Raw genomic sequence first — 23,052 nt, forward strand, 5'->3', positions numbered from 1 at the left:
CTACATAACACCCTGCCCAGAATTCTTTTTGGCTAGCAGAAGCTGCAATGAGTTTCTAGCTTCTGGATTTGTTATGTGCTACTTGGAGACGGACAACTTCAAATACTGAATGAGGGACGTGGAAACCCTATTTGTAGGATTCTATCTTAGGGATGCACTTGCACATAAAATTTTATGTTCAGGAATAGTCCTTGCAGCATAACAACAACAACAAGCAAGCTTATATACCCACCATTGGGGGAACAGATAAATAGAGTGTGATTCTTTAAGCCAATGGAATATTATGCAGCTGGTAGACTTCGAAAGTGAAACAAGCAAGATTCAGTACCAAATATATCATTTCACTTTTAAAAAAGAACAGCAATGTTCTTGTGATTTCAAATGTGTGGTTTATGTTTATGCTTTAAAGATAAGGAAAAACCTCTAGAAGGATGCGCTCCAAACTGTTGATGGTGGTTAACCCTTGAGCAGGGAAGAAGACAGTCACCTTGACAAAAGCAGAAGGGAAAAATAGAAAAAAAGAGTAAACTCTTTGGATGAAAACAAATTTTTTTAAAAAGGCAGTAATGTTAGGAGTCTGACGAGAAAGATGAATTATATCCCTCTCTCTGCCTTCCATGCCCATGGAAACCACCATCCTGAATTTCATGTTAATAATTCCTTTCATTCCCTTATAGCTTTTTAAGGATACATGAATCCTGATATAATATGTCATTGGCTTTGCTTGTTTTCGAACTTTAAATAAATGCACCACACTAAATGATTTCTTCTATCGTCTTTTTCCCTCTATGTTATGCTTTAGAGACTGGTCCAAGTCAACACATGTAGCTGTGCTGTATCCATGGGCACTGCTGTCCACTGCTCCATTGTATGAATGGACCACAAATGGTTCACCCATTCTAAAGCTGGCCATTTGGATTGTTTCTGGCTTTGTGCTATTATGAATTATTTCATAATAATGTGCTCTGAGTATTTCTGTGCATGTCCCTAGAGATGGAATTGCTCTGTGAATATATTACAAAATGCTAAACCACTTTCCAAACTAGTTGTATCAATTTACCCTCCCACTTGCAGAGGTTGAGTATCCCCTTATCCCTCAACCTTATCAACATATAATATTATCTAACCTTCAAATACTTCTCAATACAGGCGTATGAAAGGGAACTTTTTTTGCTTTTAATTTGCATTTCTCTCATTCTTAATGAGGTTGAGCATCTTTTCTCATGTGTAAGGGCCATTCACACTCTTGCTATCTTTTTTTCTTCGTATGTATAGCTGGAGTTGACAAACTTTTTCTGTAAAGGTTCAGATAGTAAAATTTTGGGGCTTTGTGGGCATACAGTCTTGTCACAATTACTGAACTCTGCCACTGGGGCATAAAGGCAGCCACAGACAATATGTAAATGAACGGGCATGACTGTGTTCCAATAAAACTTTATTTACAAAAACAGGCAGTGGGCTGAATTTGTAGTCTGTGGCCCATACTTTGCTGACCCGATTTATGGGATTTCTTTATATATTCTGAATATAAGGCACTTTGTCTTATGTGTAGAAAACATCTTCCACTAGTTTGATGAACAGAGTTTCCTAAATTTAATTATTATTTTTCAAAGAGTAGACAAGATTTGCCAAAACCCAATATCTGCCTGGGTTTATTTCCTGTCTTGTCTTAAATGTGATTAAGGACTTCTGGAAGTCCAGTGGGAGAGTTCCAACAGGTGTCTAATAAATAGAGGATGTCACCCCAGTGTGCAGATAGAAGACTAGATGGTGCTCGATGGCAAATGAGCAGGAAAAAATTACTGAGTGCAGGGAAAACGTCCTCCAAGGCAACTCACATGGCTGCACCTCAGCAGCCTCTCCTGCCGAGGACAAGAACCTGGTGCTCCATGGGATGGGATATTTTCCCTGCGGACACGCTGGGTGTACTCACCCGGCTTGATGGGCTGCCTGTTTGAGAAGGTCAGAGGTGCAACGAGGAATTTGGTCTCTGCAACTGGCACCCAGTGATGGAGAATTTTCACAGTCCAGACCCCAGGCCTCAGGGGCAAGTTCAAAGGGGGCTTGTAGTGGGTGAATTCGGCAGTGGACTCGATCAGGATGTCGTAGGTGGCCGCGATGACGTTGACGGGGTCCACCCAGATGACAGTCACAGTCACGTTGGGCCCCTTCCCCCATTTCTGCATGCCCACCGGCTCGTCCATGGGTCCCAGGAGACCCCCAAAGTTGCGGAACAGCCTCTCCTTGGCGTCCCAGTCAGTGCCGACCTGGAATGGGAGAGCAAGTCCTGAAACAAATGGGCCTGGATGAGGGTGCTGGTTCCAGAAAGGCCTGGAATCCTGCTGGTTAGGGTCCAGACTCCCCACTTTCCAGATGAGGAAACTGAGGCTCTGGCTACAGCATATGCACAAGGTTGCATAGCTACTAAGTAGAAGAAATGGTATTGGACTAGGCAGGAGGATCGCAAACCATGATGCCCCTGTGCCTGGTACGCAGTGCGTGCTTGGAAATAAATGTGCACTGAGTGAATGAATGAATGAATGCCCACGTGTGCTATTATAATGGCTGATCTTGCCTCGAGATGCTACGTTCATTCTTTACCTGGGACACAGAGCCACATGGCCATTTTTACTGAGAGCTGACACCATGCCGGGTATATAAGTGCTCGGGTACATCAATTCATTTAACACTCCCAGCTCCATGCAGGGGAGCTTTGCCATTATCCTCATTTTATAGATGAGGAAACAAGCTCAGGGAAGGGAGATAACATGAGAGAGTGCCTCAGCCAGGAAGGGGCAGAGCCAGCCTCAGACCCCAGAGACTGCATTCCTACCCACTATGCTATATTGCCTCCCATCCATTCACCCCTTCACTCACTCACTGGTTCATTCATCCAATGCATGGGTACTGAGCACCTGCTACCTATCAGGGTGGCTGCTGTACATGCACGTTCATGGGTATGTGCTCTGCTCCAAGTTCTCATCAGACCAGAGCTGGAAGACTGGGTCTGAGGAGCTGTCTCGAGGATGTCTGCCTAACCTGAGTTATGGCTCCGGAATTTCTGCAGGAGCAGCTGCCCCCAGCCTCATGAAATCTTGGGCATTTTCTGCGACTCTGTGAGTCAGTGTGGGCTTAGCGCCTCTTAAGTCTCCCCAGAGCCTGGAACACAGCAGGAATTAAAACTGTATTCTTTATCGGAGGAATAAATGAGTGAATGAGCAGGGTTTGAGTTAGGCATCAAGGTCTGGGAGATTTTTCTAAAGAAATCTGATCTCATTACTCTCTATTTTCAACCTTTTTTGGCTCCTTGTTGTGTTTAAAGAAAAGTTTTGTCTCCTCACCCTAGTCCTGCAAGACCTTTGTGGCCCAGCCCCCACCCCAGCTTTGTCTCAGTCCCCTTTGCTCCCCTCCACTCACCCTCTGCTCCAGACAGCCCTGCATTTGTCTAAGCGCCTGCTTGGGAAGGGATCTTTCTCTTGTTTCTGATCTTTTGCCCAAGCCAAGCCCTCTGCTCGAAGTAGTCTCCCTTCCTTTCCCTTCCCTCCCCCTGGCTGGCTCTTACCCACCACCCAAATCTCAGCTGCAGCATCACCTCCTTCCTGGAAGCCTTCCCTGGTATCCACTACCCAGGCTGAGATCTGGTTTGCCCATCTCTAAGCATGTGCCATCAGGACATTTTTTTTCCACACAGTATTGTGATTTTTATTTTACAAGTCTCTCCCCAGCTCTAACCTGTCAACTACACAAGGGCAGAGACTGTGTCTGGCTTGCTCACCAATACTAGAGCCTAAAACAGTGCTGAGCCCATGGTAGGTGGTCAGTATCACAGAGCAGGTGTTCAGTATATTCGTCAGTGTCACGAATGAGTAGAGGCTGAGGATACAGACCTCCCTGTACACTGGATTTCCAACAGACACTAACAATATGGGTGACTGACACAAAACTACTTTCAGGCCATATTTAAGAAAGGGATTTTTGACCAGTTAGAGGAGCGTTGGGACCCTCCAGAACAATGTCCTTGGGTCTCCAAAGGATGGGGTTGAGCAATTCTCTTAAGTCTGAGTTCTAAAATAAAGACGACCCGGACAGAAGAGCCAGCAGTGGGAGACATGGACTTTGTTTCTAAACCAGGAGAGAAGGAGAAAGGCAGCTGCCTCTCTAAAGGAGGAGGGGGGTGGTGGTGCTTACTGAGACGGAGCCCCATGGCTGGCAGGTCCTTTGATCTTCAAGATCTCACTGGGCCCCACAGTGGAAGTTCACAGCCACTCACTGCACATGATTAGTTACCCACACTTAAACATCGTTCAAGTTCAACTTAGCATACTGCTCCCCAGCTTCAAACCCACACGGCAAAGGCTTCCCAATGCACTTAAAATGCAATCAGAACTTTGCTTCCAGGTTGGGCAAGTCCCCTCACGATCTGGCCCCTTGCCTTTCTCAGACCACCCCTCCGGCCACTCTCTACCTCGTTCCTTTGTGCTCTGACCACACTAGCCTTGTTGCCCCTTGAGTTTGCTGAGCTCCTTCCCGGAGCCTTGGGGACTTTGCACATGTTCTCCTGAATAATCAAAAGTAGTCCCCATCATCAATACAATTTATTAACTGGAATGCTTTTATTAATTTATTTATTAACTGGAATGCTTTTGTGCATTTATTTACTCATTCACTGCCTGGCTGCCCCCACTGCACTGCAATTTCATGACGACAAGGACCTGGCTCTTCGGGTTAATTATTGTACCTTCTGATCCTAGCACGTTGTACATAGGCACTAGGTGACTCTCTGCTGAAAGGAATGAACATCTTTTCAAGCCAGTAGCATGGGACTCTCATAGGATGGAGAAATCTGTTTTAGCTGTTCAATAAAACTGACCAGCCATCGTGAGCCAGGCACTATGCAAGGTCCTGGGGACAGTGCTAACATGAGGGTGAGTCCCAGCAGCCCACAAACTGGCCCTGTAGTTCTCTCCTTCCTTCTTGTTCAATTTCACAACCTTTGCCATTAAAAATAATTAACTTTAGAAAAAAATCTAACATGTAAAATACAGAACTCTCTGCCATCACATGCTATTACTCTGCCAATGATCTTGGTGGTTTTCATGCCAAGGGCACCAGACCTAGGGCAGGAACCCTTGAAAATCACTAACTATAGAGTGGGCAACATCGTTTGACACTGCCAGAGGCTCCTAGTCACCCAACAGTAGCCTGATAAGCCGGGAGAGCTCAGTCACCAGGCATCCATGTCTTTGATGGGCACTGAACTCTACAGTTGGCTGCTGGGGACCCCCAGCACAGAATCCAATGGGGACAGCATCTAATTGCCCCCAATGCTGCTAACTCATGGAATGGGCTCTCATGGCAGCTCAATCCCAGCTAATCCATTTGGAGCCTTAATTGAAAATAGCGGCTTAATAAGAAGACTCCCATTCATGACCTGTTCCACATGGGATTCAGTAGGGCATAGGTCAGTCACAGGCAGGGGCATCTAGGGCTGGAGAGGGTCTGGCAAGGAAAATATAAACAGGTGGGACACTCTCCCCTGACTCTAGCCCTTCAGGATCCTCCATCTTTTAGAATCAGACTCTTCATTCCTAACCCAGCAGCCAAACTCTTCGGGAAAAAAGGCCCGCACTCCAGGGATAGATCACCTTCTCAGCTACTTACTGATGTGGAGAAGGCAGAAATCAGGTGCTGGAGTTCTGTGTGGGCAACCCCTACCAGGCTTGATCATGCTTCTCCTTCCTTCTAGCATCATGACCCAAACGTATTCACTCATTCATTCAAAAATATCCTTCAGCATCTACAAATGCTATGCACTCTTCTATGGGTGGGGGATGCAGCAGCGAATGGGAGAGACGTAGTCCCAGCTCTCTCGTGGACAATCAGCAAGTGATCAAACAGACAAACAAGAAAACTGTAGATGGTAAAGGCTAAGAAAATCAACAACGAAATAGAGAAGCGTGGGGCATGGAATGCAGCTACCATGCCTGGGAAGGCTTCTCGGAAGGATCCTTTGGAACGAGCTTGGAATGACAAAGAAGAGAGGGATGTGAACACTCAGGGAAAGGCAGAAACAAGCTTGGCACATTTGACAAAGACAGGAGAAGTGTGAGTGAGGAGGAGAGTGGCCTGGATGAGGCCGGAGAAGTAGACAGAGGCCAGAACAGGCAGGGCCTTATGGGACTGCAGGCAGCAGTGATGTCACTAGGGAGGTGCTGGGTAAATCCATGTCCCCAGCCAGGAAAATAACTGAAAGCTGGTGCTGTACTAGGCTGAGGAAACTGTTCTGTGGACCCATGCGTCCATCCATCCACCACCCATCTTTCCTCCATTCAACTACTGACCTGGAGCTTAGGTTGAGATAAGTCCTGTAATAGGACAGGGAGATTTGCGGCCAAAGAGACCTGGGTTCTTTAGCTCTGATCCAAGAAATCACTGGATCTCTATGGACCTCAGTTCTCCAACCTGAAACCTGGGCTAATGACACTAGTTCATTAGGAAACTGGTTTGTTCCTAGTCTATTACTAACACAGGTTTAGGAGGAGTCACTGGCTAAGATAAGAAATTAAAAAGAGCAGCTATTCCACTAGAAGAGACAGACCAAGGCTTCAGTTTGATTTGGTCCCCTGATGATAAATACTCCACTGTCTCTCTCTTTCTGCCTTGCTTACGGCTCTGGTTCCAGTGTTCAGGGTGGGAGAACCTTCTCCAGCACAGGGTGAGCTCATCTTTGATATGTGTCTTGGGGAACTCCCCAGGTGCCCTTCTCTTCCATCTCCAACTACAACGTGCCAGATAGTGGAGCAGAAGCCAGCAAGGAGGACTTACGAGAGGAAACGAAGGTGACAGCATCTGGCCTCTTACCTCGGAAAACTGAAGTCTCCCAAAGTCGCTGGGCGGGCTCGCGATTTTGAAGACTTTCTTCGGCATCACCCATGTCTCCAGGGTCTCGAGTTTGCTCACGGCCAGATTGGTAGCATGATGCTTGATCAGAAAGCCCTGGAAGCGGTCGGCAAGGAAGTAGAAGTGGACAGAAGCCGGGTGGCCCATTGGGTAGTACCTGAAAAACATGCACAGTCTCACGCATGCTCCTGGGTTAGGGCCTGAGGTGTGGAGGAAGACAAAGGGGCTTCTCCGACTCACACCCCCATCGTGTGGCAGACCTGTTCCTGAAACAGACTCCATTCGAGTTCTTCCTTTTATCCAACACTCCTATATTCCTTTGCGTTGGTTTGAAAGCTGCTCCCTTTCAATAACTTTTAATAACTCTTGCTGATTACAAACATAAAACATCCTGATTGTGGGAAAGTACAATAAAGAAACTAAAAATAACTTGATCCCCCTTCCCATAGATAATGTCAGCCACCAGATACTTATCGCGTCTCCCTGGTGCTGGGTACTGGGAGGCGACAATGGTGGGCAAGCCATAGCACAGGCATATTTGCTTCCAGTCCTTTTTTCTCTGCATATATATGCACAAATATCACATGGTTAGGATAATAATATATATACTGGCACATATCTTGCTTTTGCTTAAAAGCATTTCCTGAGTACTATCACACGTGTTTGAACAGCCTCTGGAAATACGATTGTGTGGTATGAATGCTCAGTATTGTGCTGTCTATAAACCATATTTTATCGAGCATCAATGGATGTTTAACTGTTTTTTCTAATTTTTTGCCATTATAAACAATGCTGCATTGAATATCCTTGAACAAAACTGTTTTCTGGAACATCTGTCTCTCTTTAATCTCCAAGAGGCTGTCTTCATGCATGCCACCCGATTCTACCAGAATGGATGCACTGACTTCCACTCTCGCTGTCCTTCTTACCATCAACCTGAGTATTACCTTTAAAAAACTGCCAATCTCACAGGTAAAAACATAAACAGGTAGCTCATTGTTCTAGAAGGCATGTCTTTGATCCTGAAAGGTTAGCTGGCTGCAAGGGGCAGGGAAGCTAAGCAGAGGAGAGGAAGGGGCAGAGAGCACAGGACGATGCAGTGGTGGAAAAACCCAGCTCACTGTCTTTTCTACTTGCAAAATAAAAGGCTGCTTGCTTCTGTGATGTGTAAATTGTACAGCACCCAGAGGATGCTTGTGGCTCCTTAATAACAGCGTTCCACAAATCACTGTCCTGCCTCAGCTAAACGCAGCCTTCCCTCTGGTCCCAATCCGGAGTCTAAGTCTTTATGTCCAATTATAATGGTGAGGGAAGCTCCTTCCCATGTTTACACAGCCCCTGAAATCACTGCCTTGTTACTGAGCTGCCTCAGGGGCTCTGGGAAAGAAGCTGGCGCTGCGTTCGGATTGCTCACGGGGCATTCATGGCCCATGGAAACCCACCTTGGGCCTGGACTTTGGGAGAGGACACTGCCCCCTGTCCCCAATCTCCTGTTCTGTTGCTGTGACACTGTAGCAACTTCTAGGCCGTGCTGTTCAACAGAACTGCCAGCAACGATGGAAATGTTTTATATCTGCACTGTCCAATATGGTGGCTGCCAGCCACAGGTGGCAATCGATCACTTGAAACGTGGCTAGCAGAACCGAATCAGTGAATTTTAGATTCTATTTAATTTTATTTAAATTGAAGACACCTGTGGTTGCTCTGCTGTAGTGGATGATACAGAATTGTAGAAGAGTAACTGTGTGTGGCTGTCTGCATCAGTGTCTCTGATTCTTTACCCCTCCTGTATTCATGCTCTTTTCCACATGAATTTGCGGTTCTCCTTGCACCAAAGAGGCAGAGTCTGGCTTCCCGCTTCTTGAATCTGGGCTGGCCCTACAATTTGCCTGGACAACAGAATGTGGTAGAAGGAAGGCCAAACCAGTTCTCAGCCTGGGTCCTTAAGGAGCCTTGTGCATTTCCACTCTTGCTTTCTTGCTCTTTTGTGAACACTGTGAGAACAGGCCCAAACTAGGCTGCTGGAAGTTGAGACCCTTGGGGCAGAGCTGAGCCACCCCAGTTGTTCCAGCCGAAGCCATTCTAGATCAGCCAGCAGCCAGCCAACTGCCAGCCAAGATCAACAGAGCCACTCTCCTCACCCATGGCTGACTGCACTTGCAGGAGTGAGGCCACCCGAGACCAGGTCAACTGCCCAGCTGATTGGCAAACCTGAGCATCAAGTAAATGTTTGTCATTTCAAATCACAGATTTTGGGGTTGCTTGTTACACAGCATCATTGTGGTGAAAGATAAGCAATACATCATTCATGTTTGTTTTGTAAGGTGGGTGGGGCTGGTGAGGGTGGAATAAAAGCAGGAGAGCTTGTTGTAATGGGAGCCAAAAGAAGAAAGTATTTCAAAAAGAGAATGGCCAATTGTATCGAATCTAGCTAAGGGGCAAGTAAACAAGTGATGATCAAGCACTCCAGAAATCTAGGAGTTAATCTTTGATTGACTGCTTTCCTCACCTACGCTCAAGAAATTGTCACCTCTGCATTGGAAAATCTCCTTCTGCACTGGTCCAAGCCCCCATCGTTCCTTACCTGGACTGTTGCAAGAGCTGCCTTACTTGAGTCTTACAAAAGTAATCGGATTAGATATGTCTCCTATTTAAATACCACAAACGGCTTTGTTTAATGCTTGCAATAAAATCCAAAGTTTACAAAGTCCTGCCTCCCTCTCTAGCCTCATCTTGTTTCCTTCTGCCCTGACCTACCATTGTCTGGCCACTCAGGCTTTATTTTGGATTCTTGAACATGCCAAGTTCCTTTCTGCCTCAGGGCCTTTGCAAAGGATCTTTCTGCTGGGAATGCTCTTTTCCTATGATTGCACAGCCAGCTCTGTCTTACCGTTTTGCTTCAGTGTTGTCACCCCAGAGAGCAATTCCTTGACTGCTCAATCTTAAGTCTCACTAATCTTCTATCATGGGACTGTACCCTCATTCTCTGCAGAGCATTTATCCCTAATGATCTTTGGTGCTCAGGTACCCTGTCTTCACACTGGAATGTGAGCGTCTAGAGTTCAGGGCCCTGTGGTCTGGCTGGGTTGTGGCTGTGAGCCCGGAGCCTAGCACAGAGCCTGGCATGTGACAGAGGCTCAGTCAGCACTTACTAATTAGTGAATGAGTGAGTTAACGGAGGCCTTTCCTTGCAAAGACCTTTTCTAGAATGATTTGCATTGAACCCTGAGCTCCTAATGGACATTGGGGGCACATCATGCAGGACTGAACACAAAGTCCTCTGGTGCCTCTCTCGACTGTATTTGATACTTAAATAGTTAAAACTGTTACTTCTGTACAAAGAGAAAAAAAAGTCAAGAGGCAAAACAATATAATCTACAGAGTGCCACAGACGCATTCATTTGGCCAAAAGGTGTTTTTTTTCTTATTTCAATAATTTGAGTTTTGAAAAATTAGGAGGTTCACATAAAAGTCTGGATTTCTGATTTCTGTTGAAAAGTCAGGAGGTTTGGAAATTCTGAGCTTGCAATCCCACAGGGCAGGAGAGTGCTGGGAGTCAGCCCTGATGGGGCTGGGTGCCCCAGATAGCGAGGTCTGCCCACCCAGCAGGAGCCAGCACTGGCTGATTCACACAGCTTGCCTGACCCCAGAGGGCACCTGAATTTTAGGACCCCAAATAAAAGACTGACAGTCCTTATCTCTGGGTGGTGGTGGATCGCAAGCCAACTTTATTTTCTTCTTCTCTCAATCTGCCATTTCAAAAATTACTCCCGTGAGCATATGTTACTTATGATGAGAAAAATATCAATAAACATTTTTATAAAAGATGATCCTATAGACTGAAAAGGCACAATTTGCATGGACTGCCCAGATAAAATGAGACTCTTCAAATAAATTCTTCACTTTTTCCCTAGATACCCCGGGGATGGGAATTCACTTTCTTTTGCCTTTTGGGATAAGGGTTCTTTGTCCTGACCTATTTGCAAGTTCGTATTCATAAATATATCCACTTTTCCCAAAGCACTGCATGATGCTTCCATTGCAATAAAAAAAGTGAAGTAGAAGTGAAAGGATTCCAGGCCCGAGGTAGTGATGGCTTTCTTAACTCACCAACAAGGACCAGGAGAAAATTTCAACAACTCTAAATAAACTGGGAGTGTCTTTTTGAATTTCCTATAAAATCATTTACCTATGAAGGCTGTGATTAAAACTATTCTTGAATGACATTCTCGTAAAGCATCAGGCACTGTGCTCCATGCTGGGGGTTTGTGCACGGATCCTGCTTCTGGAAAGGTAGGGGGGAGAAACCCTCGCCGAAGACCTCCACCAGGTACTATTGCCACGTGCAGTGGGGAGTGTTGGCGGTGGAGTCCCAGAGCTACCTGCAACTTGGCAGAGGGTGGGAGCAGGGCTCTCAGAGGGAGCTCTTAAAAAGCTTCACAGGGAGTCTACAGTTGAGATGGTCCTTGCAGACTGGCAAAGAGTTGGCCGAGCAGTGACAGTGGGGGTGACAAGCAAAGAGCATAGTGAGAGGGCAGTGAGTGGTACATATAATCAGCTAAGGGGCACGTATCTCACACAGTAGCTTCACGTTGATTGCTTTCTGGGGCTTAATAATGGCAGCTAAGATACCACGAGTGACATGCACCCTTCTTAAGCACTTAGTATATAAAACACTGTTAAAATGGGGATAACACATAATTCATGTGGTATTTTTTGGGGATTATCTTCTTTAAATCTCATAATACCTTATGAAGTATTAGTATTCCTATTTTACAGATGAGGAAACTGAGGCTCAGAGAGATTAAGTGACATGCCCAAGGTCACCAACTATTAAGCAGAATTAAGATTCTAACTGCAGATCTACGGTTCCCAACCTGCACTTGTTTACCTTTAAACTAAATCAGAATGTGTAGGGAGAGAAGTCTGGGGGTGTGAAGACATAATGAAAAATTGCTGCAGCCCTGCAGAAACCCGGCTAGCTATGTTATGAGGCAATGGATGGAAACCTGCTTGTGTTTTCCGAGTTTTAGGGAACAAAAGAGTTCCTTCCTTCTCCCCTTCCCTTCCTGAGAAGGAAAAGAGGGACTAAGCAGGGGCTCACAGGGGAAGGCAGAGTGGAGAGAGACTGATGCTCAAAAAAACCTCAAAAATCACACACACAAAAAAGAATTTACTTTGTTATTAAAATGGGGAGGTGGTGGGAGGAGACAGGAGAACAGAAAGAGAAGGACAGTGATTAGAGGCACTTCTGGGTATCCATCCTAAGGAAATAATCAGGAAAGAGCAGGGGAAAAAAATAAAGGCTTTCTGCAAAAAGACAGTCATCAGAACATTATTTACAATAGCACATTACTGACAATAGCAACACTAAAGAACCGGATTAAGCAAACTCTGGAATTTCTGCTCAATGGAGTACTAGCAGCATAAAAAAGGATCATCATCATTATGGAAACCACAGAGCAGCATGGGGAAGGGGGTGTGGGTGTGCGGGTGCTAATATTATAATGCCAAGTGATCAAAACAGGATACCAGATTCTAGTTGCAATTATGTAAATATCTGCAACGCCTCTTGCCAGAGACCAGAAAGAAAGGCACAACGTGAAAGGGGCTGGCTGGCTTAGGAGAAGGGAGGGTGGGGAAAGAGATGATGGTGAATTATTTCCTCACCGTTTCCTCTTCTTCCCATATATTCTAGAACATTCTTCCCCAAAGTGTCAACTCAGAGCTGCTAGTGGTAGGTGAGATGAGTCTAAGTGGCACCTGCACATGGTCAATAGTTCTCCATTTAAAAGATGTGTGTGTGTGTGTGTGTGTGTGTGTGTGTGTGCATTTTTAGGTGTGATAATGGACTTATGGTTATGTTTTAAAAAGGAGCCCTTACTTTTTAGAGATACATAGCAAAATATTTATGGCTGAAATCATATGCTATCCAGGATTTGCTTTAAACTTGATCAGGGAGGAGGCGAGAAGGGGGTGAAAGTGAAGATGAAACCAGAAGGGCCAGGAATTAGAAACTGCTGGGGCTGGGTGATGGGCACATGGGGCTGCCTTCTTCTCTCTCTGTCATTTATATTTGAGACTTTCCATCATAAAAATTAGTTGTGTGTTTTCACAGTCACTTTCCATTTAAGACAAACACTATCACATAATACAGTAGCAAAATTTCCTTCTAAAATATATATTGTTAACACAAAAGGAGTCAACCTGAAAGAAAACAACCAGGTAAATGTCAGACGTGGTTATTTGGAAAAAGCAACAATTAAAGCAAAGCGTGCGGTTAAGCTGAGACTGGGCAACGCCGGGATGATTGCGTTAAAGAGAGGGTGAAACACACAGCGGAATGGCAGCCCCTAAAAAAGTGAAGGACCGAGTTTGGCTCCGGTGACCTCGTTCCAGGTGCCCGGGCCCCTGCTCCCCGCGCGCCCCGCGCCCTCCCTGGGCTCACCGGCAGCTGTTCTCCCCGTCCGTGTGGAGCGACGTCTCGGCCCGCTGCAGGCCCAGGCGGGCGAAGGAGTGGTACAGGGTGAGTGCCACGTCGCTCAGGCTGTGGACGCCGTCGGGCTCATCGTAGACGTTCTCCCAGTAGGAGCGGAGGCCCGGGGTGCCCGCGGGGTAGTTCCCATACAGGTAATAGTCCAGCTGCCCGATGATTTCCTGATTCACCACGGCTTCGAACTTGCGGGCAAAGAAGGTGGGCCGTGCTGTCTGCTGTGCTCAGGCGACAGAAAAGAAGAGGTCAGCATGAGGTGGGGGCAGGTCCCTAATGGCACATCCCTGTGGTGAGGGGCAAGACCCTGGAGCCAGCCTGCCTGGGCTCAGATTCCTGCTTGGATGCTTATTAACCTCTCTGCTCTCAGTTTCCTCGTCTATAAACTGGAGATGATCATATGGGTGTTGGGAGGACTGAACTAGTTAATATTTGCAAAGCATTTAAAGCAATGGCTGGCACTTGGTAAGCACATTTTGGCATTTGTTAAATAAATCAGAGCTTTGATGTTTCTAACCGGGATGGCTATCAGCAATCATTTAGTGAGAGGTAACAGACTAGCAATCCAGGGCAAATACAGCCTGCAGAGTGTTTTAAAAATGAATTAGCTGGCAACATTTAAAAAATGGGAGTGCATGGAATCATTTTCTGGCTTCCCTTTAAAAAGAAATAGATCTGGTAACTTCATTCCTACGATGGTAACAATTGGTTAACGCTGAATAGTGTCTGCCCCTTTAGATGGGGCTTGGGTTCTTCAGGCAGCCACAGTCACCACCATTCCCTATTGCCTCCCTGGCTTTGCAGCTGACTTGCAGACTCCCAAGCAACAACCTAGATTTGTTGAATCAGAATCTCAGGAATCTTTTGAGTTGCTGAATCTATCCAATTCATTGAAATAGAATCCCAGGAATCGCCAAGCGATTCATTTGCTCACTGAAGTTTGAGGACAATGCATGTGACATCAGAGCTGGTTGCACGACAGAGTCACATGGGGAGCTTTTGAAAATTCAGATTCTAGGGCCCTTCCAAACTACTAACTCAAAATCTGTGGGGGTGAGATTCAGGAATCTGAATCCAAAACAAGCTTCCCAGTGTTGGAGGACCATGGATGTAAGGCAAGTTCTTAAGGAAACTTTGGCTCAGAGAGGGGAAGAGACTTGACCAAGCCCACACAGCAAGTCAGTGGCAGAGCTGGGATTTAGATTCAGGATTGAGGGTCAAGGAAATAAAACACTGAACACTAGTTATCCACCAAATCTTACACTGTGGTCTAGGACAGAGTTCAACAAACATTTTCAGGAGAGGGCTAGATAGTGAATATTTGCAGCTTGGCAACCACTCAAGTCTTCTGTTGTAGTGCAAAAGCAACCAAAGACAAAGGAGTAGATGGATGGGTGTGGCCATGTGCCAATAAAAATTTATTTACAAAAGCAGACAGGGAGCTGCATTTGGCCCGTGAGTCATGATTTGCTGGCCTCCGGTTGGGGGCTATGGAAACAAGTCGAATACGAGCTCTTTCCCTTGAAGAGTTTATGGTCTAGTGTTAAAATTGACTTAAATTTGGGCCCAGCCCTCTTTTCCCTTCTGTGCATCAATAACAATAATGAAGATAATTTCTGAACCCATACTATACAGCAGGCACAGCGTTTATGATTAGAGTTATTAACATAGTAACATAAAATGAGTATGTTCATTCTAATCCCCCAACAACTCTACAAGGCTGACATTATTATTCCCATTTCACAGAGCCTCCAAAGAGGAAACTGAGGCTCAGAAGGGGGATCGTGATACATACAAACTCACCAAGCCATAAGTGGCAAAGGGAAAATTCGAACCCACATCTGATGATTCCCAAACCCAAGCTCTCTCTACTGCATCACCTTAGGATCAATCCCCTAGTGGAGTAAACCAGGAGCCCCTGATAATAAACACCCCTTGCCTTGCTCTAAACATCCCATAACCTCTCTGCTTTCTCGGCCCTTCAGGTCACCCCTCCACACCAGTGGTGGAGGTGTCAGCTTGTTTCCCTTAGAGCAGCTTCAAGGAGTCAGAACCCTTAGGTAGAATCCTCATTCTGCTACTTTCTGGCTGTGTGTCTTTGGGCAAGTCATTTAAGCTCTCTGAGCCTCAGCTTCTTCCTCCTTAAAATGGGTACAGTAATACCACGTTGTGAAGAGTCCATGGGGGCTTGGCTAGTGCCTGGCACCCAGTGCTAGCTGCTATTATCATGTGACTATTAACTCTACCCCCTAAACCTGCTACTGTCTGCCTGAGGGGCTTATAAGCCCTCTTTTTCTGGAAGGCAGAGGACTGGACGCCAAGGCAGGGCAGACTCCTTTCTCCATCTGTGATTCTCTGATCACAGTTGGATCTTTTAAAAGGGCATGTTGCTATATTTATCATTCTCTTCCTTGGAGTTCTTCGAACAAGAACTCCGAGTTCCTTGCAGGCAGCCGTTGCTTGATTCTAGACGTCGGGGAACATTCTTGATCTTTGTTTACTGTGAAAGAAGTTTCTGTGAGCAGATGACTTGGGCCTCCGTGTGAACAGTCTTTACCAGAGACCACGCTGGCCCCAGAGTGCTGAGGCTGGAATACAAATGTGGCCACCCAGGAGCAGGCACGAGAGGCTCCGGGATCTTTGTGCTAAATGATGAAGGCCCTTTGCAGCAAGTGCAATGGCTGCTCCTCTGCAAAGGTGGGATTTCATTTGAATAGGTCAAACATTCCCCCGTGACCACCCTCTTTCTTCTTAGTGGAACTTTTCTGCCTGGACAATGAAGAGCTAAAATGTCACCCAAGTCTGTGCCTAAATTTACATGGGTTTGAGAAGTCCCTGGGTAGCTCTTGATCTGCCATCAAAACAGGCTGACACAGAGACTTGTTGTAGCAACTGCTCGTGATGGCTAAAGACTGCTGGCTGGAAACCCTGAGAAGAATATAAACGACAGGCTGGAAACCTGCTGTTTCGTCTGTACCTGGTAAGGATATGAAACCAGGGTGGCAGTACGGTCTGCTAGGAACAGCCTGAGCTCTGAAACCAGAAACACCTGGGTGGGACTCCCAGTCCTACCACTTAACTAGCCCTGTGGCCCCAGGCACGGAAGTTCACAGGTCCATGCCTCAGTTTCCCCACCTGTACAATGGAGAAATATATCAACCACAGAGAAGACAGTGCCCGCTGAGGGCTTGGCACACAGCCTGGTACAGAGCAGATACCCCAACTCAAAACTTCCCGAGCACAAATAGCATCCAAGTTACCTGGGGGTCTTGTTAATATGAAGATTTGACTCAAGGGGTTTGTAATGGGCCTGAGAGTCTGCTTTTCCAGCAGGATCTGGGGATGCTGATGCTGCCGTCCATGGACCACAACTGAGGAGCAAGGTGAAGGGACCGGAAGCTCCGTGCAGGCAGCTCGTGTCCTCCCCTGGACTTTCCAGTTCTATGCCAGAGTGAGGCGGTAGAAGCACTTCAAGGGCTGGGTTAGCCTAGAACTGTTTTCTTCACCCTCCCTCTGTGTTAGAAGTTCTGGAAGCAGTACTCCATCTCCACATGGTGGCTCTACTGATCTCAAAGCGATTTGTTTAATTGTTTCTTGGTGTCCTGTCTTGCTCTTGGCGTGCAGAGAGGAACTGGAGGAAGAAGCTCAGAGAGCCCCCCGGCCTCTCAGCCATGGTTTTGGCAGGGAGGGGGTGAGAAGAGGTGCTCATAGCGGAGGGAAGGAGTTTGCTGTCCAGAATAGGACCCACAGGGCTGAGGCACCCTCGGGGCTCCTGGGACGCAGATGCACATATATCACTTCTACCTCTGCTCTCCCCAGAATTGTAAATTGCTAGGCTGTGCAGAAACAACTGTGAAGGTACTAATGATTCCACCTCTTATTAATCCTTTGAGTTCACAGGGTGCAAGGGTTTCCCAACCCGGTGGTTCATCAGAACTTCCTGATGTGTAATATATTAAAAACACAAATTCCCAGACCTCGCCATAGATTGGTGGTTCTCAACCAGGGTGAATGTGCCCCCACCCAGGGGACTTCAGGCAATGTCTGGAGACATTTTTGGTTGTCACAATGGGGAAAGGTGAGTGTCAATGACATCTGGAGTCCAGCGATGCTGCTGAACATCCACAAAGCACAGGACAGCCCCCCACGACAAGAAGTGTCCAGCCCCAAATGTCAAGAGTGCTGAGGCTGAGAAACTGTGCCCCAGATATAGTCAAAGTTTCTACCTAGAAATGTAACTTTAACAAATATCTCAGGGGATTCTCCCTGCAAGGCAGTAGAGAGAGAAGTAGATACGAAAGTGGTCTCTGGAAACAGACAACTTGGGTTGGACACAGGCTTTGCCATTACTAGCTGTGTGGTTTTGGACAAGCTGACCTTTCTGTGCCTTAGTTACCCCATCTGTAAAATGGAAGAGTGATGATGATGATAATATTCATATTAATAATACATTTCTTTTAAGCTTGCTGTGGGGGGCTTACTGAGTCACTTAGGCAAAGTGGTGAGAACGGCCCTGGTGTGCATTAAGTACTTGATCCATGTTGACTAATGTTGATGTTATTATTATCATCAATAACCAGGGCTGGGACTAAGGTATAAGACAACCTGCGGGCCTAGCCTTGGGTGCCTGCAGAGGTTTGCTGGAAATGCATGGGGTGGGTCTTGGCAGGGCCAGCAGGCTCACCTGGAAGCGATGGAAGTCCTGGGGCTTGAAGTCATTGGGGGAGCAGCCGCACCAGTCCACGATGTGCTTGTACTGGCACTTGCAGCCCAGCTTGCGGTTCCAGTTGGTGATGCGCAGGTTGTTGTCCACCATAGTGTCACAGTAGGGGCTGTTCTCCAGGACCGTGTGGAAGAAGGACTGTAGGGGAGAGAGGGGCCCGGCTTGAGACCCTCCCAGGCTCCTCTAAGTGGGCTGGGGTGGGGATGAGGGTCCTTCCCCATGACCACCCAACTGCGGAGGGGCTCTCCTGGAGACTCATCTGTTCTCTCTGCCTGCAAACGGGGTCAGCTGCCAGTCCAGTCCAACTCAACGTACAGCTGAATGTTTTGTCCAGAGTGGTTTAATTCTGCTTGAATGTCTACTGCTCGAGTGCTTCCCTAAACTGTCTTTCCCCAGCAGTCTAGAATCTGATTTCAAGACATGCCTTATCACCCAGGACATCATCTTTCTGCTCATCAGAAAGGACAGTCCCCCCAAGGAATGTCAATACAGGACAATATCCCAGACAACCTTGGATCAAAAAAGCTCTTGCTTTGTAAACAGCCATATTGGAAACCAAGGCATTCAGGTCTGAGATATCCTAGTAACAAAGACAGATGCTCTGGAATTTCACTCCTGGGTGAGGGAGGCCAGATTCCTCAGAGGGCTAGCATAACATGGGAGGGGAAGGAAGGGGCTGTTCGCTGTCCGTGGTGCTGAACAAAGAGCCATTGTTTTCCTCTAACTCTAAAGACCCTTGGCCAACCTCTCCTAGGAATCTGACAAAGACACAATGTTAGGAGTGAAAAGAAGACCAAAGAGGAGAAGTAATTGTTGGGGCTTCCAGGAGATGCCAGGGGGAGAGAAAAAGAGATAGTCACTTCTGTTGGGGCGCTTTTTTTTATAGCAATCTCAGACACCATGAAAATACATTCCCTCCCTGTTCCTTGGGGGAAGCAGTTTGGGAGGGGGTGTCTGCTTCTGCCTGTTACAAATGAATGTATGGGCACAATTTTCAGATTCCTTCCAAATCAGTTCCCTGGAAGTGGTCTGGGAGTCAGGTGGGCAGGACAGAGATGCTGGGAGGGAAAAGGATCTAACAGGGAGGCAGGAGCATGTGTGTCCATGTGTGTTGGGGCAGCCAAAGGGCAGAGAGTGTGCACAGAGCTTTGTAGAGCACCATGCATCAGGGTTGGGATGGGCATCTTAATTAAAAAAAAAAAACAAACTTCCTGACAATCTCTTCTAACAGGTGAGTGGGTAAAACAAGACCCCATCCACCACTTCCTGCTGACCTTCCGATGATACTAAATGACACGCCAGTGAATCTGAATTTTAAGCCTGAATGGTCTAAAAGCCCACAAAGGTGCATATTCTCCATGAAGCAGTGGAAGAAAATACCCAATTACTGACTGCCCCGCATCCTTTCGTAATGATACAAAAATACCCTGCAAGATAATGGATGAGGAGGTTATCAGAATTGAGAGAAAAGGTGATTTTGACTGAAATAGGATTAAAAGCTGATTACTTAACATGTGTGCAGAATAATAAAACCCGGCCTTGTGAAAACAAGCTCCATCATTCTTCTTGAGGGGCATGGGCAGTCAGCCCTACCTGGAGCTTGGCAGTGCCCCAGCCACTGCTGAGGAATGTGCAAATCATTAAATGAGATATACTGTCTTGTCTGGCCTCTAGAAACACACAGCCCTGGTGGTCCAGAGTTGGGGACACAGCCAGAAAAGGAACAGTGGACAATTCATTAGAGGTGTCACAGGCTCAACCGAAATGCAAGCAGCTAAGGAGTTTTTGGAGGCTGGAAGTTAGGATGAAGGTGAACTGGAGGCTAAGGAGATGAATCTAGAATCTCTGAGTCCAGACCTGATAAGAAGGCTGCTGGCATGTTCATGGCAACACTTCAGGACTAGGTTCCTACCCATTTCTAGATGCCGTTGGGGGTGTTTTAGAATAGCTTCCCACTCTCGGGTTTGAAAAGTGGCCATGGGCTGCCCTGAACTCTTCAAATACTTTCCAAAGCCAAAGGGAAAATGCTAAGCCTGTGTTTGGCCACAGTGGTTGTTGATACAGTAGGGGCCAGCGCAGGCCCACAGAATCCTGGTTGTCCCTGGGATCCCTGGAATTTCTGGGTGTGACTGATGAAGCCAATGCTGTTTTCTGTCAGTGAATGATAGAACTATATTCAAAATGAGAAAAGGGATTCTCCATGCTGAAATGGTGATTATCACATGATGGAAAACTGAGGATGATCTGGCAAAATATGATGTGAGTGTGTCCTAAAAGGTCTGGCATAGACAGCTGTTCAGGTTACACACTGCACAGCCCTAGGGAGTGCCATCACCATTGGAGATAATGTGTGTGTGTGTGTGTATATTTTTATTTAAATGACAATTTTCTGGAAAATGGCAGTAAAGTATCTTATTCTAACAAAATCAGCGTATCCTGATGATTTTATGACCCATGGGAGTCAAACATCTTGAGGAAGAGTTGCCTTTCCCACTTCTTGGATTGCTGGTGGCAGCACTGTGCATCTATGTCATGTGCAGACTGGATGGGGACTAGGGGCCCTCCTGTGACAGCAGGATGCTGGTGGCTGACACAGTTCTCCATCTACATATGGGTGCTTGGGAGCATCATTTTGCCAAAAATTCAGCATCTGCTTTCTTCAAAGGCTAGAGCCAGCCCCTACCTTTCTCGGGGAATTTTTTCTGGATGCTCACCTCAGCAGGAAGCAGGGTGTAGGAGTAGAATTGCTTCATCTTGGTCACCAGATCATCTTTGGAAAATGTCACATATTCCACAAACTTCCGGTTCAGCAGGAACCAATCAGAGCCACCATCCACGGCAATGCCCTCTGGGATCCGCCGGTCCCCCAGGCGCCACATGTGGGCGTCACACTCCAGGAAGAGCCGGTCCAGGCCTTGTTTCCGGATAAACCTGGGAGAGACAAAGAGCCCTTAGCCCAAAGGTGCCCGGAAAGAGGGGGCTCTGCTGGCAAAATGGCACCATCACAGCAGCAATGCTGTTTACTGAGCACTTACTATGCACCACCTGGGCATGCAAAGCATCACAACATCCCTATGAGCAGGTTCTATTATTACCCCATTTTAAATATGAGGAAACTGAGGCACAGAGAGTTTAGGGTACTTGTCCAAGATCTCACAGTTAGTCAACAATGATCACCTGCTGCAATTACTTCTTTAGAGAACTTTACATTAACCTTTTTAGGCCATGGGTGCCTTGGCAGTTTAGTGAACGCACCCATCTCAGAATAATGCTTTTAAATGTATACAATTAAAATATACATAATTATAAAGTATCTTTAAGAAAACACCAAATATATGATCTAGGGATAAGTGTACTTCTTTAACAAGATTAATTAACAAGATCTAGTGGCGGGTCTAATAACTATTGCTATTTTGAAGAAGTGGTAAGAGTAAATGATAGAGATATCTGCTCCAACAATAATGTAGTATGAAAGTATGTGACTTCATTGGTGACAAAGTCACAGCTCCTGAAAATACTACTGTGGTTAGGTGCCTACATTTGATAAATTTTTTAGTTAGTGAAAATACAGATATATACATTTTCCCATTCGAAGTCATGGATATCCTGAATTCTACCCATCAACCCCAGGTTAATAACTCCTACTATAAAGTATTTAATCATCTTATTTGGGATTTCACAAGGCAGGAGGGGCAGAACTGGCATTCCTATTTTTTAAATGCAGATATAAGGTCAAAGAGATGGTAAAGTGGGTGTGTTGGGAGAGTGGACAGAGCTAGAACCAATGCTCTCAGTTCATTCACGGTGAGCATTTGCTGTGCACCTACTATGTGTCAAGTATTGCACTGGCCCCTAGTATGGGAGTCAAAGAGAAATAAAGATGATCCTTTTTCTTATGGAGCTAGTTGTCTATTTGGGAGCTCACAATCTAGAGGCTCCTGACCAAGGGATCCTTCTGCCCCTCCAACCTGCTGATCCTTACAGACATTCAGGAATCGGGATTTGTCAAGCCCTTATAAATAACTGCGTGTGAATGCCTCTCCCCCATCACCATCACAACTTTCCTTATCCAAGTGCCCACCATTATAAATAGCTTTCTGGCCAAGGCTTTTGTACATGCCTGGAATGCTCTCTTCCTTTCTCCCATTTCCATCTTTACCTAGTTAACTCCAATTTATCCATTGGATTGCAGTTCAAAAGTTACTCCCTCAGTCCTGATATACAATCTTACACCATCACCATCATCATCACCATCTTCATCACCACTGACATCATCATTATCATTGTCATCATCAATGACATCATTGCCACCATCATCATCACCATAACCATCATCTTGGTGGCTAAACCGTACTGCACATTATCAGTCCAAGGCCTTTATGTGGAGTTTCTATTTTAACTCTAGTGACAACTCCAAGGGCAGTATTTTGCTAACCCAGTTTCACAGATATGTCAACTCACAGCTTGCTATTATGTTATTTATGTGATTTTTTGATTAATGTCTATTTCCTCCATGGGAACTAGTGTCGTGCTTGCTTTTGCTCATCACTGTATGCTTGGTACACCATAGGTGCTTAATAAGTACCCACTGAATGAATGATCGAACCCAATCCATCAATCATCAAATGCATGCCCAGCACCATCACTCTCCCAGCATTGTCCTGGGTACAGTGGACGATAGGAAGCAGTAGGCCCTGCCTTACAGGAGCTCACAGTCTAACTGAGGAGACATCACAGAGGAACATCCAACCATGGCTTAAAGGAGCTTCAAGGAACTTCCAGGAAAATGAGTAATAGAGCAAGCTCAAGAAAGCCAGGGAACCTGTGGGCTTGGTGGCCAGAGGAGGTGGCACCTGGGTTAGGTTGTGGAGGTGGATGGAATGTGGACATCCTAGAAATGAGGAACAGCCTAACTAAAGTGGGGAGCTTGGGAGCAAAG

At 46.3% G+C, this 23,052-nt stretch overlaps 1 protein-coding gene across 1 annotated transcript in view; it reads right to left on the bottom strand.

Annotated features, from left to right (window-relative positions):
• XYLT1 (xylosyltransferase 1) overlaps positions 1 to 23,052 on the bottom strand; it is a 307,917-nt gene that overhangs the window by 12,072 nt on the left and 272,793 nt on the right. Inside the window, exons 7-11 of the mRNA XM_037814247.1 lie at positions 20,828 to 21,044; positions 18,075 to 18,251; positions 13,349 to 13,611; positions 6,862 to 7,057; positions 1,934 to 2,267 (exon numbers count right to left, since the gene is read on the bottom strand). Coding sequence (XP_037670175.1) covers positions 1,934 to 2,267; positions 6,862 to 7,057; positions 13,349 to 13,611; positions 18,075 to 18,251; positions 20,828 to 21,044 — 1,187 coding nt within the window. The remainder of the gene's footprint in view (positions 1 to 1,933; positions 2,268 to 6,861; positions 7,058 to 13,348; positions 13,612 to 18,074; positions 18,252 to 20,827; positions 21,045 to 23,052) is intronic.

This window comes from Choloepus didactylus, chromosome 21 (assembly GCF_015220235.1).
Source record: "Choloepus didactylus isolate mChoDid1 chromosome 21, mChoDid1.pri, whole genome shotgun sequence".
Classification (NCBI taxonomy): Eukaryota; Metazoa; Chordata; class Mammalia; order Pilosa; family Megalonychidae; genus Choloepus; species Choloepus didactylus.